This window comes from Bos mutus, chromosome 9 (genome assembly GCF_027580195.1).
Source record: "Bos mutus isolate GX-2022 chromosome 9, NWIPB_WYAK_1.1, whole genome shotgun sequence".
In the NCBI taxonomy this organism is placed as follows: domain Eukaryota; kingdom Metazoa; phylum Chordata; class Mammalia; order Artiodactyla; family Bovidae; genus Bos; species Bos mutus.
Genome location: NC_091625.1, coordinates 26464032 through 26478564, shown reverse-complemented (window position 1 = coordinate 26478564; position 14533 = coordinate 26464032). Strand labels below are relative to the sequence as shown.

The window sequence follows — 14533 nt, the reverse complement described above, 5'->3', positions numbered from 1 at the left end:
TAAATGTTAATTACACAGAAATGTTTTGCTTACAGAAAACATAGGTAATGGGCCTACCATTTCCAAATTTTCATTTCTAAACAGTGATAATTTATTCACTAATTATTTTTAAAATCTCTGACAGGAAGTGATCACAGAGATCATGTGGTTTTCAGTGATGGCCCCAGAAAACAGTCCACCATCAAATTACACGGGAAATTCTCTGTCCTCCTCCTCCTCCTCAACAATGTTCACAGAGACCTTTCTATGAGCCAGAAAGTTGACTCATCGTCTCTCACTCCACTGTCTGGCTTCACAGTGTGGGTACCATTCGGTCGAGTATCTCCCTTCAGCTGTGGTACCAGCATCAAACACTGTCAGTATTCTGACCGATGAGACCAGAAGGAAGTAGGGCTATTCACCTCCCTTGTTTGACATAGGAGGTGTAAAACATACTTTGTTTGTAAAAATACTTTGTTTACACAGTATTCCCTTCATCTAGCCAAGGACCACACCACTAGTTTAGGAACGCTGCATGTAATTACAGAATTTGATCACTAGATCATTGTTCTTTCTCAAGAATTTTTAAATGACATACAGACTAAGACTTAAGGGGAAACACCTGAAGCATGCTACTGAAACTGCCCTCCAATTCTAAACTGATCTCTTCATCATGGTTCTTTTCAGAGTCCGGGTCTTTAACCAGATACAGATCCGGGGTATAGTCTTCATGTACATCCTATACATTTACATATATGTAGTCTCATGACGTCATCTTATTCACGATTTCTTGAAATATCATGGTATGACGTGTGCTGAAGCCCCAAGTACATTATATATTCTACGTTTCCCTTATCTTCTAACCTAGCACCTCTGAAAAAGAAATGTTAATATGGTTTGAGCACCTTTTTTAACAAACAGGTCATTTTTGCAACTACTATTTCAGTACAATTCTCCTAGTCTCTTCAGAAGAATCTGGCCTTATACTCCCACTGTCCTCTCTGGAACAGCACACTTCCTTCAGTGAAACACACTGAACACCTTTATCCTTGTCTGCTAATGCTGACATAACCTAAAATGAGCTAATTTATTTTTACACATGTCTAATGCCGAAGAATTGATGCTTTTGAACTGTGGTGTTGGAGAAGACTCTTGAGAGTCCCTTGGACTGCAAGGAGATCCAACCAGTCCATTCTGAAGGACTGGTTGGATCAGCCCTGGGATTTCTTTGGAAGGAATGATGCTAAAGCTGAAACTCCAGTACTTTGGCCACCTCATGCGAAGAGTTGATTCATTGGAAAAGACTCTGATGCTGGGAGGGATTGGGGGCAGGAGGAGAAGGGGACAACAGAGAATGAGATGGCTGGATGGCATCACTGACTCGATGGACGTGAGTCTGGGTGAACTCCGGGAGTTGGGGATGGACAGGGAGGCCTGGCGTGCTGCAATTCATGGGGTCGCAAAGAGTCAGACACCACTGAGCAACTGAACTGAACTGAACTGAACTTATTGTACAATTAATTTTGCTTTAGGTTCCCCCTATTACCTCCGAGCAAAAAATGATGCTGTTTGTACCATTTGCTCACAAAAGCATTACGTACTTCTTTTGTTCAAAGTTGCCGCTGGACAGTATCGATTTTTTACATTTCATAGGACACTGCAACACTACTTTCTCAAATGCTTCACTGTGAATAAATCAGGGTCCCTAGTACATGTGACATGTATACAATCTTAAACTTAGTTTCATTATCAAAATAGTGGAGGGCTATTGATAGACTGCCTTTTGCATTTTCCAATCATTTTCTTTTTTAAAAATTGAGATGCAATTGACACATAACATTGTATTAGTTTTAGGTGTATAATCTAATGCCAGTTATTTTCAATGAACAGTTTTGGTTACAAACTCCTACTATGGGTCCTCTTTCAAAAACTAAAGGTATGTTGTGGCAGTTCTATTGCACTAGACCAGCCATTTCTTTGATCTCCTCCCAACTAGCAGATGGGCTTCCCTGTGGGCTCCACGGTAAAGAATTTGCCTCCAATGCAGAAGACACAGGTTCGATCCCTGGGTTGGGAAGATCCCCTGGAGAAGGGAATGGCAACCCACTCCAGTATTCTCACCTAGAGAGTTGCATGAACAGAGGAGCCTGACGGACTACGGTCCTCGGGATCGCAAAGAGACAGACACGACTGAGTGACTAACACGCAACACCCAACTAGCAGATATACAGAATGGATGAACTACTGCTCTCAATACAGTTTTTAAACTAATGTGATACTTAAACTTTGAGAGAGGTATTAGCCATGATGACATTTGAGTTTTATTAGTGGTCTTTTACCCTGCCCAAGAATCGCCTGCTCTTCCAACTTTACTAATACATTAGACTCATTTGAACTCGGGTAACCTTTTGGTAACATTGGCCTGAAGAAATCTACCAGTCTCCAGAGGCCAATTTAGAACAGGAGTTATTGGTTAAGCTAGCGTTGGCATTTGGTTCAGTCCATTTCCCAGCCTTAAGTAGATAATGCAAGTTTGCATGTATGTCTACTTTTATTTAATCTTTTAAAAAGTGTTTAATACAGTCATGCTTGGTGATGCAGCACAATACCTAAAGGCTGGTATTAAGATATGTTTCTGATCCTCTGGAAAGCTTTTCTGACTCAGTAGGCTGTGAACTTTCACAATAGCCCTAAAGGCAATCCTTTGCGAGTTACTGTAGGTTGGTAACTGCACCTGGATTATTTGTAGCAAAGAAAATCTGCAGTGTGCTGCTTAATAGCACAACCACTGGAATACTTTAGGATAAGAATAATCTGGTGGACAGCTGAAATGATACACCAGTCCACATAAAAAATATTTCATATGAAAGACCTTCATTAATGACACTGGTACTAATCATATTATTTTAGGATACTTTGCTAAAGCAATCTCAAAATACCTAAATGGAATAAGATGCAAAGAAGTAAAATGATTTGCAACTTAAAGGTATATTTTGTGAGGGCATAATATCTTTCAGTTCAAAGTCATGTCTGAACCAAAAGCATGGGCTTATAACATCTGAGTTATAATTCAGAACAAAAATTGATTATTTAATTTAAATGAAACACAAAACTAGTCGAGAATGAGATAATTGCAAATACAAAAAAAAAAAAAATACTGTTTGCTACCCCCATCTCCACTCCCAGTCTAAAAAACGAGTGTGGAATAATAATTCCATATTGTATCAGTATGAATAACTATTGTGAACTTCTATGTTGATCTAAGAGATCAGAATTAAAATGTGTCATTGTACTTAAGAAAACAAGTACGTCCACCTTGTTTAAATACATTTGTAAATTTAGAAATTATAATACAAAAGGTCTTTTAACATAAATGACAGTTAGCTAGAATGCAGTATTTTTAAATTAATCTTTTTTGTGAAATAATTGTAGAAATACATAGAAAACAGTGGTGAAATATTGCAAAATAATAGTGAAATACATAATGCAACTCTATGAAATAATACAGAGAGGTCTTATGTACCCTTTAGCCCAATAGTAACACTTGCAAAAATAAAGTACAACAGCACGATCGGGATGCTGACGTTGGTACAGTCAAGGATCCCTCCTGCTGCCTTTTTATGGTCACATCCACTTCCCTGTGACATGCCACCTTCCTTAGTCCTGGCAACCACTAATTTCTCTGATTTCTGATTTCCATTTCTCTGATTCTGTCATGTCAGAATGTTATTTATATGGAATCATACAGGATATAACTTTTGGAATTAACTTTTATCATTCAGCTAAATTCTATGAAAATTTATACAGGTCGATCGATGCATGTACAAGTCCCTTTCTTGCATTGCTAAGTGGTATTCTATAATACAGATATGCCAATTCATTCTATGAAGAACATCGGGATTGCATCCAGGTTGGGACTATTATGGATAAAGCTGCTATACGCTTTCATGTACAGTTTATTGTGTGAACACATCTTCCTTTCTCTGGCATAAATGGCCAGGAGTATGTTGCTGGGTTATACTGTAGTTGCATTTTAGTTTTTTTTTTTTAAGAAAACTGCAAACTGTTTTCCAAAGTAGCTATACATAAATATTTCCATTTTCCCTCTTCCAAGATTTCTATAGTTGGTTTTCTAAATTTTGACCATCGTGTATCTTGGTATGAATTTCTGTGGGTTTTTCCTATTTGGGCTTCAATCAGCTTCTTGACTATGTAAGTCAAATTTGGGAAATTTGCAGTCACTATTTCTTCAAGCACTTTTTCAGTAGTGGTTTTTTTTTTTTTTTTTTCTTTCCTTTCAGAACTCCAATGATACAAATGTTAGATTTTTTTTTTTAACAGTCTCATGGCTGTATGAGGCTGTGTCCATTTTTTTTAGTCTACTGTTTTTCTCTCTTGTTTTAACATTGGGTAATTTCTATTGTTCTATCTTCAAGCTCACTTTTTTAGTTCTGTCTCCTCCATTCTGCAGCTGAGCTTAATTTTGGATATTTCCTTTTTTTCAGTTCTATATTTTCAATCTGGGTCTTCTTTACACCTTCTATTTCTTTGCTGACATTTTTTTTTTCATTCAAGTGTGTTCATAATTTCTTATTCAAGCATTTTCTTTTTTTGCTCTAAAATGTCTGCCAGATAATTCTAACATTTCTGTCACACTGTGTTAGCTTCCATCCGTCGCCTGTTTTCATTCGTTGAGAACATTATCCTTATTGCTATAAGTGAGGAATTTTGGATTGAAACATGGGCATTTGGGTATTACATTATGAGACTGTATCTTTCTTTCTTAAACCTTCTGATTAGCTGGTTTTCTCTGGTGCTACTTTGGCAGGAGAAGGAGAGATACCAACCGACTCATTACTTCTAAGTAGGGGTTAGAAGTCCAGCTTCCCCACTCAAACTCAACTGAAACTCAAGAGAGGAAGGGCTTCTCATTAAGGCTTGGAGATAGCGGAAGCTCCTTTCCACTCAGCCTTCACTGGTACCTCCATAGCTAGGAGGGGTAGGAGGGCCTTGTTACTGCTCCCAGTCGGCTTCATCTGACACCACGGGGCAGGGGATTGACCTCCCTGCTGCTGGGCACTGGTGAAAGACCTGATTACCCACTAAGCCACCTCTGACAAGGCACAGTTGGGAAGCGAATGGTGCTCCTTGCTCCAGAGAGAGGCCAGAAGTCCAGACTCCCTCTGTGATCTCTGCAGACACTACAGAGGGAGATTTCCTCCTTCCTGGAAGGAATGCAAGTCCAGGCTCCCTTTCTGACTTCTCAGACATCACAGCCTAGACAGAGGCGAGGACTCGGCTCCCCACTCTTTGCTGCTGTGGTTGGGCAGTGGGGCTATAGTTTTTTCTGTGTTGTTAGTTAAAGCAGGGCTATTCAGTTCAGTTCAGTTCAGTCACTCAGTCGTGTCCGACTCCTTTTGACGCCAAAAATTATTGTCTTTAATTTTTTTTGTCTTGCTAGGCTTTCCCTTCCCTGGTCCTTTGGTCAGACAGCAGGCTTCTGTTGGGGCTTTTTTACTATGTGTGTCCATTGGCATTTCTGGGCTGTGGGCTTCTTCAGCTCCAAGCGCGGTATACATGAGACAAAAGAAAAGTAGGATATTCACTCCCATGTCCTTCCTTGGGTCCCAAGATTCCTAGTCAGTCTACCTTCTTTCCACCTTTCAGAGCCTTCCTATATGTGTTTTATATATTTATATATATGGCTTCCCAGGTGGTTCAATGGAAAAGAATCTGCCTGCCAATGCAGGAGCCACAGGAGACATGGTTTCAATCCCTGGGTCAGAAAGATCCCCTGGAGGAGGAAATGGCAACTCACTCCACTATTCCTGCCTGGGAAATTCCATGGACAGAGGAGCCTTGCAGACTACAGTCCATGGGGTCACAAAGAGTTGGACATGACTGAGTGACTAAGCACACACATATATATAATGTCCGGGGTTTTCAGCTCTACTTAAGGGGAGGGTTAGGAAAAAGTACATCTCGTACAACTTCCTGAAAATAAAAAGTCCAAAATATAATATTTGAAACACTAAAGTTGTTAAATTTTCAATTATTATAATTAAATCTTTTAAAATACTTACCAAAGATTTTAGTTTCTACTTACCTATTAGCTTCTAAGTGAATTTCTGGGACACAGAGTCATAATTTGGTTTGTTGATACAAAAAAGAATTTTAATCTGATTTAGTTATAGAGAGAAAGTATAATTTCCTTTCAGCCAGTAATGATATCAAGATGATATGTAATTCCCTATAAGGTGAATTAGAAGTGAACAAATCATATTAGATGTGTCAAGGTGAATAGATGAATAAAAATAAAAAGATTTAGGCTTGGCTCTGCTCTGAATGCCAAAGACTAAGACAACTGTAATATTTTGGTTTTCTACAAGAGGATAATTATATGTTTGCCTAGCATTAATACCGGAAAAGGCAATGGCACCCCACTCTAGTACTCTTGCCTGGAAAATCCCATGGACGGAGGAGACTGGTAGGCTGCAATCCACGGGGTCGCTGAGGGTCAGACACGACTGAGCGACTTCACTTTCACGCATTGGAGAAGGAAATGGCAACCCACTCCAGTGTTTTTGGCTGGAGAATCCCAGGGATGGGGGAGCCTGGTGGGCTGCCGTCTATGAGGTCACACAGAGTCAGATATGACTGAATCGACTTAGCAGCAGCAGCATTAATACAGTATCACCAGTATCTAGCCATTGTTATTCTAGCCATCTTTAAATAAGGAACAAAATAAAATAATTTTATTTTAATTCCAGGTATTCAGACCTACTACGACAATGTCGGTCACTGTTTCTTGCTTTGGGCACCATTACTACCCTTCACATGACCCAAACTCCTCGGAACTGGGGCCATCTTGCTTCTCCCTGAATGAAATCCACATCATCCCACAGGCTTTCTGAGTTCTGCTGGGAAGGTGTTCTCACCTTTCCTCTGCTTATTCCCTCTCAAAGCCCCCTCCCCCATTTCTCAAGGTCTATCTCCAAAAATGCCAGCCTGTCACTTACAATCTACCCAGGGGATGGATTCCCAGTTCTTTGGGGAGGCAACACTTCAGTTCAGTCTTAAAGGATGAGTCGGAACTACTCAAAGATGCAGGACTGAGACAGGAAGAAAGGGAGCAGGTGTAGAGGGGCCGGGCACCTTGTTGGTAGAAGGGGTTAATGAGTTAAAGAGCAGAGGGCAACCATCTGATATATGTCAGCAAACTGCCAACAGCTTCATACTGGTGTCAGTTCTGAGACAAGGAGTGGTGAGAAGTGAGGCTATAAAGGGAGCAACATATATCACATTAGGAAGGATTTGTATTTCACAAAAAATTTTACACATTTTTGGTTGAAGACAGGGCGCTCCTTAAGTGTATTGTGTAGAAAATGACACAGAATTGCAATCTGATTCATACTCAAAGCCTTCTGATTATAGCCCTAATCTGCCTTCACAGCTTTTATTTCCCTTGTTCTAACATGAGGTCCACACACACCCATCAGATCAAAGGACTGGCTCTTCCTTGAACACAGCTGTAAGTTCCCCACTTAATGAACTCACTCAGGCAAAGCAAGGCCCGTTTTACCACTCCTCTGCAAAAATACGTACAATGCTCTTCCAAAGGCAGTTGTGAGGATTTAATGAGCTAACGCGAGAGCAGCCGTTTACTGTTCGTCAGTTAGGAGACAATCAATTTTCCTCCTTCCTCCTGACACTTATTCTAATCTACTTTGAATTACAATTATATGTGTATCCCTGCCACAAGATTGCAAGATCCTTTAGACTGTGTCTATAACAGTGGCTCTAACAAGGGGCAGTTTTGCCTTTGAAGGATGTATGGTAAGGTCTGGAGACATTTTGTGTTTAGTCGCTCAGTCGTATCTGACTCTTTGCGACCCCATGAACTACCTCCAGGCTCCTCTATCCATGGGATTTTCCAGGCAAGAATACTGGAGTGGGTTGCCAGTTCCTTCTCCAAGATATTCTGGATTATCTCAATTGTCAAATTGTCTTGATCATAGGGTGTCAGTAGTTATACATCCTATAAGGTACCATGGAGCCCACAGAAAAAGAATCACTTAAAAAGAATCACTGACAAAACGTCAGTGGTACCAAGGTTGGGAAACCCAGCCTGGTTCATCTCTGTGGCCCGAGCACAGTTAACAGAGCTGCACGTTACAGGAAGTATTCAGAGCTGTAAGAAATCCTTTGAAACTGCTCTTCAGAAGGTAAATTTATAAATTGCTGCGAGGGAGTGAAAATTAAATTAGAAATTTATTCGGTGTGGGAAAATTGAAAGGTAACAGAGGTTTATGAATCCTGACTAATTTGGGGGAAACTCATTTCCATTTGTATTTAGAGGTGACCATTTTAAAAGCTGAAGTTCTCTTAATCAGCAAGCTTTTGTAATGAAATGCAGCAGGATTTACTTTTATATCAAAGTCGCTCCCCTGATAGTTAAAGAATGCAACTGAATACAATTAAAAGCTCACTGGTAAGCACAATACAGTGCCAGGGCTGCGTCCTGGGAGAGAAATGCACTTAATAATCTAGATTCCAGTGGCACTTTAATGAGAAGTTTAAACTCACTGGCCCTGAATCTCAGAATTTATCTGTGCTCTTTACCTAGATTTTCATTTCAAAGTAATTAAGTGATGAGTGAAAATCAAGAGAAAAGCTCTGTGACTGGGAAAAAATGCTGCCTGTAGTATTCTAACCTGAAGAGATGAACTATGGATAAATCTATGGCATTAGCCACAATGGTAACACCTTCCTGCAGAGGAAGGAGAGGAGATACAAGCAGTACCCAGGGGATCTAACCAAACCCATAGCTTCTCTGCCTGGCAAGTGTCAGATCCAGCACCTGTGACAAAACACCAATGGGGCTAGGTCACTCAGTGATGAGGGCATTTTCATGGGTCCTGGTGGACAAAAGATTAAAAAGTGTTAGTATAATCTGTTTTCCCCACTATCCGTAAAAATGTTCAAATCACTGTGTGATTTTGCTTGGTCATATCAAAACCTTTGCTGAAGCCAAACACGACACACTGGTTTTTAACAGTACCCAGTACTCGAAAAGTAAATCTCATAAAAACAGTAACTCTGATGATTCCATTATATAAGGAAATGTTTCTTACTATCACAATTTTATTGCCAATACCCACAAAGAGAAAAATGGTTATTTGGTAACTTTTCTAATACATTTTTTAAAAACCTAAGGGCTAATGGAGAAGGCATTGGCACCCCACTCCAGTACTCTTGCCTGGAAAATCCCATGGACAAAGGAGCCTGGTAGGCTGCAGTCCGTGGGGTCGTAAAGAGTCGGACACAACTGAGCGACTTCACTTTCACTTTTCACTTTCCTGCATTGGAGAAGGAAATGGCAACCCACTCCAGTGTTCTTGCCTGGAGAATCCCATGGACAGGGAGCCTGGTGGGCTGCCGTCTATGGGGTTGCACAGAGTCGGACACAACTGACGCGACTTAGCATAGCATAGCAAGGGCTAATGTAACATCAGTGGTACGTTATCTGCACTGTGTGCTAAGTCGCTTCAGTTTTGTCCAACTCTTTGCAACCCTATGGACTGTAGCCCACCGGTTCCCTCTGTCCATGGGATTCTCCAGGCACGAGTACTAGAGTGGGTTGCCATGCCCTTGTCCAGGGGATCTTCCAACCCAGAGATCAAACCTTTGTCTCTTATGTCTCCTGCACTGTCAGGCAGGTTCTTTACCACTAGCACCATCTGGGAAGCCCCAGTATGCCTTCTATCTCTTTATTATTATGTATAACAGTTTAGATAACCCACTTGGCATGGGAGGGCAGGGGGGCTCCACGGTTCCTCTCATTCAGGATCTGAAAACAGAAGCTGGTGAAGAATATTCTGCACAAGTCTTCTTCCTCATCTACTTCTCTCTCTTAAACAGGGTCGCTGCTTCTGTGCTGGGAAAACCACCGCTTTATCTCATGCCAGTTCTCTTTGAAAAAGAACTAGAATCTGCCAGAACATGCTTTCCTTCTCAAATTCAAATCAGAGATTTTCTAAAGTTCCTTTGAACTGGACCTCTTTCTGTCTCCAAATAGTTCTCATTAAATCTCTCAGTGTACCCTCTGACTTAAACTGTTTCACTCATGTCTTCCAGAAATATTGCAATCTGTCAGATAATGGAAAAACAAGTTCATTAGATTTCTCACAGCAGCAGCTCTCTGCTCTGTACCTTAGCTTCCTAATTGAAGACGGTAGCCTTTTTTCCAAGGTTCCCTTCCCCGATGCCAAATACTCAGCAGATCAATGCCTGTCTGAAATGTCATTGTGAATAATGTTCATCACTATCCTGAGCATATGCTTTTTAGAATTCCTTCAGACTGGATTACTTGGAGGGAAAAAAATTTCCACATATCAGGAAATTAGTTTCCTTCCTTCCACCAGTGCTCATTATTTGACTCAATAATTAAATGAAGGAATACAAAACTATGACATCTGAGGGGATATACATCAAGAGCTTTGCTGTGCTCCTTCACAGATACTTGTTTCAGTGATCAAAAGCTTCCCTGACCACAGGGACCTCTGTCGCATGTTTTGGTAAGGATGCTCTGATGTGTGCAATCCCAGTTCAGTGCATACAGGTTATCTACCCTGTTCTTTTGTAGCACGTCATCTTAATTATACCTGGTGTGTTGTGTTCCTGGTCTTGGTTCCTGAAACTGGTCTAAACAAGTTTTACTTACAAAGTGTTCATGCAACTTTCCATGGAATTGGCTCAATATTTTTCCCTTGAAACATTTTTCTGCTAGTCAGCAGGAATCCAATTTTAGACTCTTAGGCTCTGGGCTAATGAAAAGTGAATTAGAAGTTGATTGGCACAAATGCAAATGTTAATCCATTAATGAATGACCACAGTTCTTTTTCAAGACCTAAAATAATTTGTTGTAGATTGCCTGGCAATTAACAAATCTCATACGTAAATGCAGAACAAAGGAAAACAGTAATGTAATCATTTGTAAGGCACACTGTATGAATCAAGAATCCACACTGGAATCTGGAACCAATCTGACGGACCATTTTGGAACGGAAATCTAGTCCAAACTGCCTGCCTTTGGAAAGTCCCCCCCCGCCGCCCCGGTGAGGTCCAGTTCTGTTGTCTTTGCCTCATGTCTAAAGCATCTTTATTTTGTTTCAGCTGGCAGGGTTCATCTACGCCTGTTATGTTGTGAAATGTATAACTGAAGAAGAGGACAGCTGTAAGTATGAAAGCTCTATCCTGTTTCTTTCAAGTCCAGAGCACCTTCTGTACTGCCTCTTACCTACACTATCTGCTTCTCAGAGGATATCCCTTAACACATCGTTAGAACCAGGGACTAAGCCCTTTGTACGCATCAGGCTAAAGTGTTTTTCAAAAAAGTATCCAGCATACAGATAACTAATGGGTGTCACCCAGGACTACAAATCACAGCAATCAACAATTTGTAGTAGTTTCAAAAATTCCCACAAGAACCAACTTCAGATTAATTCAAGAAATCACGAAACCAAATGTTGATAGTTCCTTTTTGTTCCTGTGTGCGTGCTAAGTTGCTTCAGTCGTGCCCAACTCTTTGCGATCCTATGAATTTAGCCCACCAGGCTCCTCTGTCCGTGGGGATTCCCTAGGCAAGAACACTGGAGTCGGTTGCCATGCCCTCCTCCAGGGGATCTTCCCAACCCAGGGATGGAAGCCACATCTCTAACGTCTCCTGCATGGGCAGGCAGGTTCTTTACCACTAGCACCACCCGGGAGGCCCAGTTTTGTTGCTATAATTTGATACAAATGGCAAGAATGTTACCTCAGAGTCTCAGTATTTAGCACTACTGCTTAATCCAAAGTATAGAAGGCAGGGCCCGCTCACAAGCCTTGAAGTGGTTCCACTGTCCTCTACTCTTCTGAAAACTGGCAGATAGAAAGTTTCACTCTTTCTTGCCCCAAGGATCTGAAAGAGGAGGACTGGAAAAAGTACTTCAGTGATCTCTGGGTACTTGGCCATACAGCTATATTTACTCTGAGGAAAAATCAGAGTTGGGGATCATTTTTCTTGGTTTTCAAAAATGTTCATAATGACTGGGGTATTGAGACAGTAGGGGGAAAGATGATAATCCACTGCTCTGTTATAGGATGATCCAAGGAAAACGCTCAGAGAAACATGTGTTTCTTCTTCACTTTCCAATCATAGTAGAAAGAAGGAGGCTGTATCAGATGTTTCATTTAGAGAACACACGGTCTCAATCACACTTGCACGTGATGTAAAATCAGGACTATACAGTGCATAGTTTATATTATGCTGTGTGCAAAAGGAAATGATAGTCATTTACAAATAAGCATTTACAAAATACTCCTCAATGTGTGAAGCGCCATGTCAGTCTTTGAATGTTTTTAGATGAATGATATGCAGTCTTTTACCTCTAGGAATTAAGGATTTTGTAGGGGAAAAAAACATGTGAACAAATAAGTCTAATAAAACTCTGTACAGTGTATAGTGTGGGGAGATAGAATAGGAATCGGGAATGGTTTCATAGAGAAGAATTCTCTTGAGTTTCGTCTTGGAAAGTAAATAAGTATTTGTTGGGTAGCTGATGCAGGACTAAGGTGATCCCAGGCAAAAGGTGAAAAAGCATCAAGACATGTCACAGCCTGCCATGCTGAGGGCAGAGGAACCAGGATAATATGACTGAATTACACCCTGTGCTGGAAGTGGGCACCCAGAGATGACTGGAACATCAAGCAGATGAGACAGCAGAAAAATGGTTACAGCAAAGTAAGGAGTCTGCACTTTATTTTGTATAGCATGATGGCAAATCAATTGGCAGTTAATAGAAAGAGAATAACAGAATCAGAAACGCAAACACATGCAAACAAAACATTATAAAGGAGAGACTTGGATGGGTGGATCAAGATTAAGGAAAGGGAGACAAATTAGGATACCATGGTAAGGACTGAGATGAGAAGATTAGGGTCTGGCCTAAGACCAGCAATGGAGAGGGAAAGGATATGTATGTTTTTAAACATAAAGATAATACTCAATGATGGGTTAAAAGGAGATTGATGGATTTCTGGGTTTCTGACATGACTAAACATGTAGATGGAAATGTCAGTTGAGGAAACTAGAACAGGAATCCCAGGAAACTCTTTTAGGGAATTCGTCCCTAAGTCAAGTTTTAGTCAAAGCCATAGAAAGGAAAGGGGGTGTGAAGTTACAAGTATCTTTTGGAAGACAAGGCGTATCTTTAAACCATCTGAAAAACTTTTCCATAATGCTTATTCTTTATATATATTTTGACCACAGCTCCTTATTTTAACCACAACTCACAACTTCTTGTTTTTATTGGAATATAATTGCTTTACAATGTTGTATTAGTTTCTGCTGTACAATGAAGTGAATCAGCTGTGTGTGTGTGTGTGACTGACTCCCCACTACATCCCACCCATATGGGTCACCACACAGCTTCACGATGAGCTGTCTGCCCTATACAGTAGTTCCCACTAGCTATCTGTTTTACACATGGAAGCATCCATTCATAAATCCAATCTCCCAATTCTTACCCCCACCACATCCACCCATTCATTCTGTCTGTGTCTCTATTCCCCCCTTGCAAACAGATTCATCAGAACCATTTCTCTAGATTCCACATATAACGATTAGTACACAACATTTGTTTTTCTTTCTGACTTACTTCACTCAACTTAAGCGCCTATATTAATCTAAATTGCAAGCAGCCTTATCATTGATAATTTTTCTCCTTGTGGTCTTTTTGCTTAGTAAAATATAAACTACTTTGTTTTATATTGAAGTAGGGCAGGAGGAGGTGCCAGCTCCCTAACTGCCAAATTAGTTAAGTCTCCATTCCTAAGGGTCTCACAAGGAACAGAGGATGGTTTGGGTTCTGTAGCTGTGCTGGGACTGGACTGTGCAGATAAGAGCCTAATCATGCACCTGGGAGACTGAAGTATCCGTGACGTCAGGAGGGTACTGACGTATCCTCAGTCTGTCCTCAGTTTTAATATCTGAGGCTCAGCAGCAATTGCAGCCAGAGAGCCTCAGAGGCACCAACCTCGAGGGAGCTACAGTGAGGGTTCAGGCTCCACGACCAAAGACTCAAGACTCCACAAAATAGAATAAACCATCGCTGAACTAAAGGGAGTCACTGCAGGCACATCAAAAGCCGAAGATTTTCTTCCTTATTTCTCCTTTTAAACGGTATCTCATGTACTTCTCTAGAGGCCAGTTTGATAAATATTTATCGAGATACTTTAATGCAAAGTTGTTGTTATTTCCCCAATGAGAACATAGGGCCTTGAAGCTGACATCTCTGACCCTTCGGCGATCTAAGCCGGAGCCCCAGCCTGGCAGGCCGGCTGGCGGTGCAAACTCACAGGACACCACTGCCATCTGCTGAGCCTGCCGGGGGATGACGACCGCCCTTGGAGCCAAGATTTCAAATAGGAAGATGTGGCACTTCAGCCCCCGTGGACCAGCCCCCTAGGGCTGCAGTGACAAAAGTGTAACAGACGGGGCGGCTTAACCAGCAGA

The 14533-nt window shown here is 41.1% G+C and overlaps 1 protein-coding gene across 1 annotated transcript in view; it reads left to right on the top strand.

Moving 5' to 3' along the window:
- NKAIN2 (sodium/potassium transporting ATPase interacting 2) overlaps positions 1-14533 on the top strand; it is a 531496-nt gene that overhangs the window by 501121 nt on the left and 15842 nt on the right. Inside the window, exon 3 of the mRNA XM_005890117.3 lies at positions 11155-11215. Coding sequence (XP_005890179.2) covers positions 11155-11215 — 61 coding nt within the window. The remainder of the gene's footprint in view (positions 1-11154; positions 11216-14533) is intronic.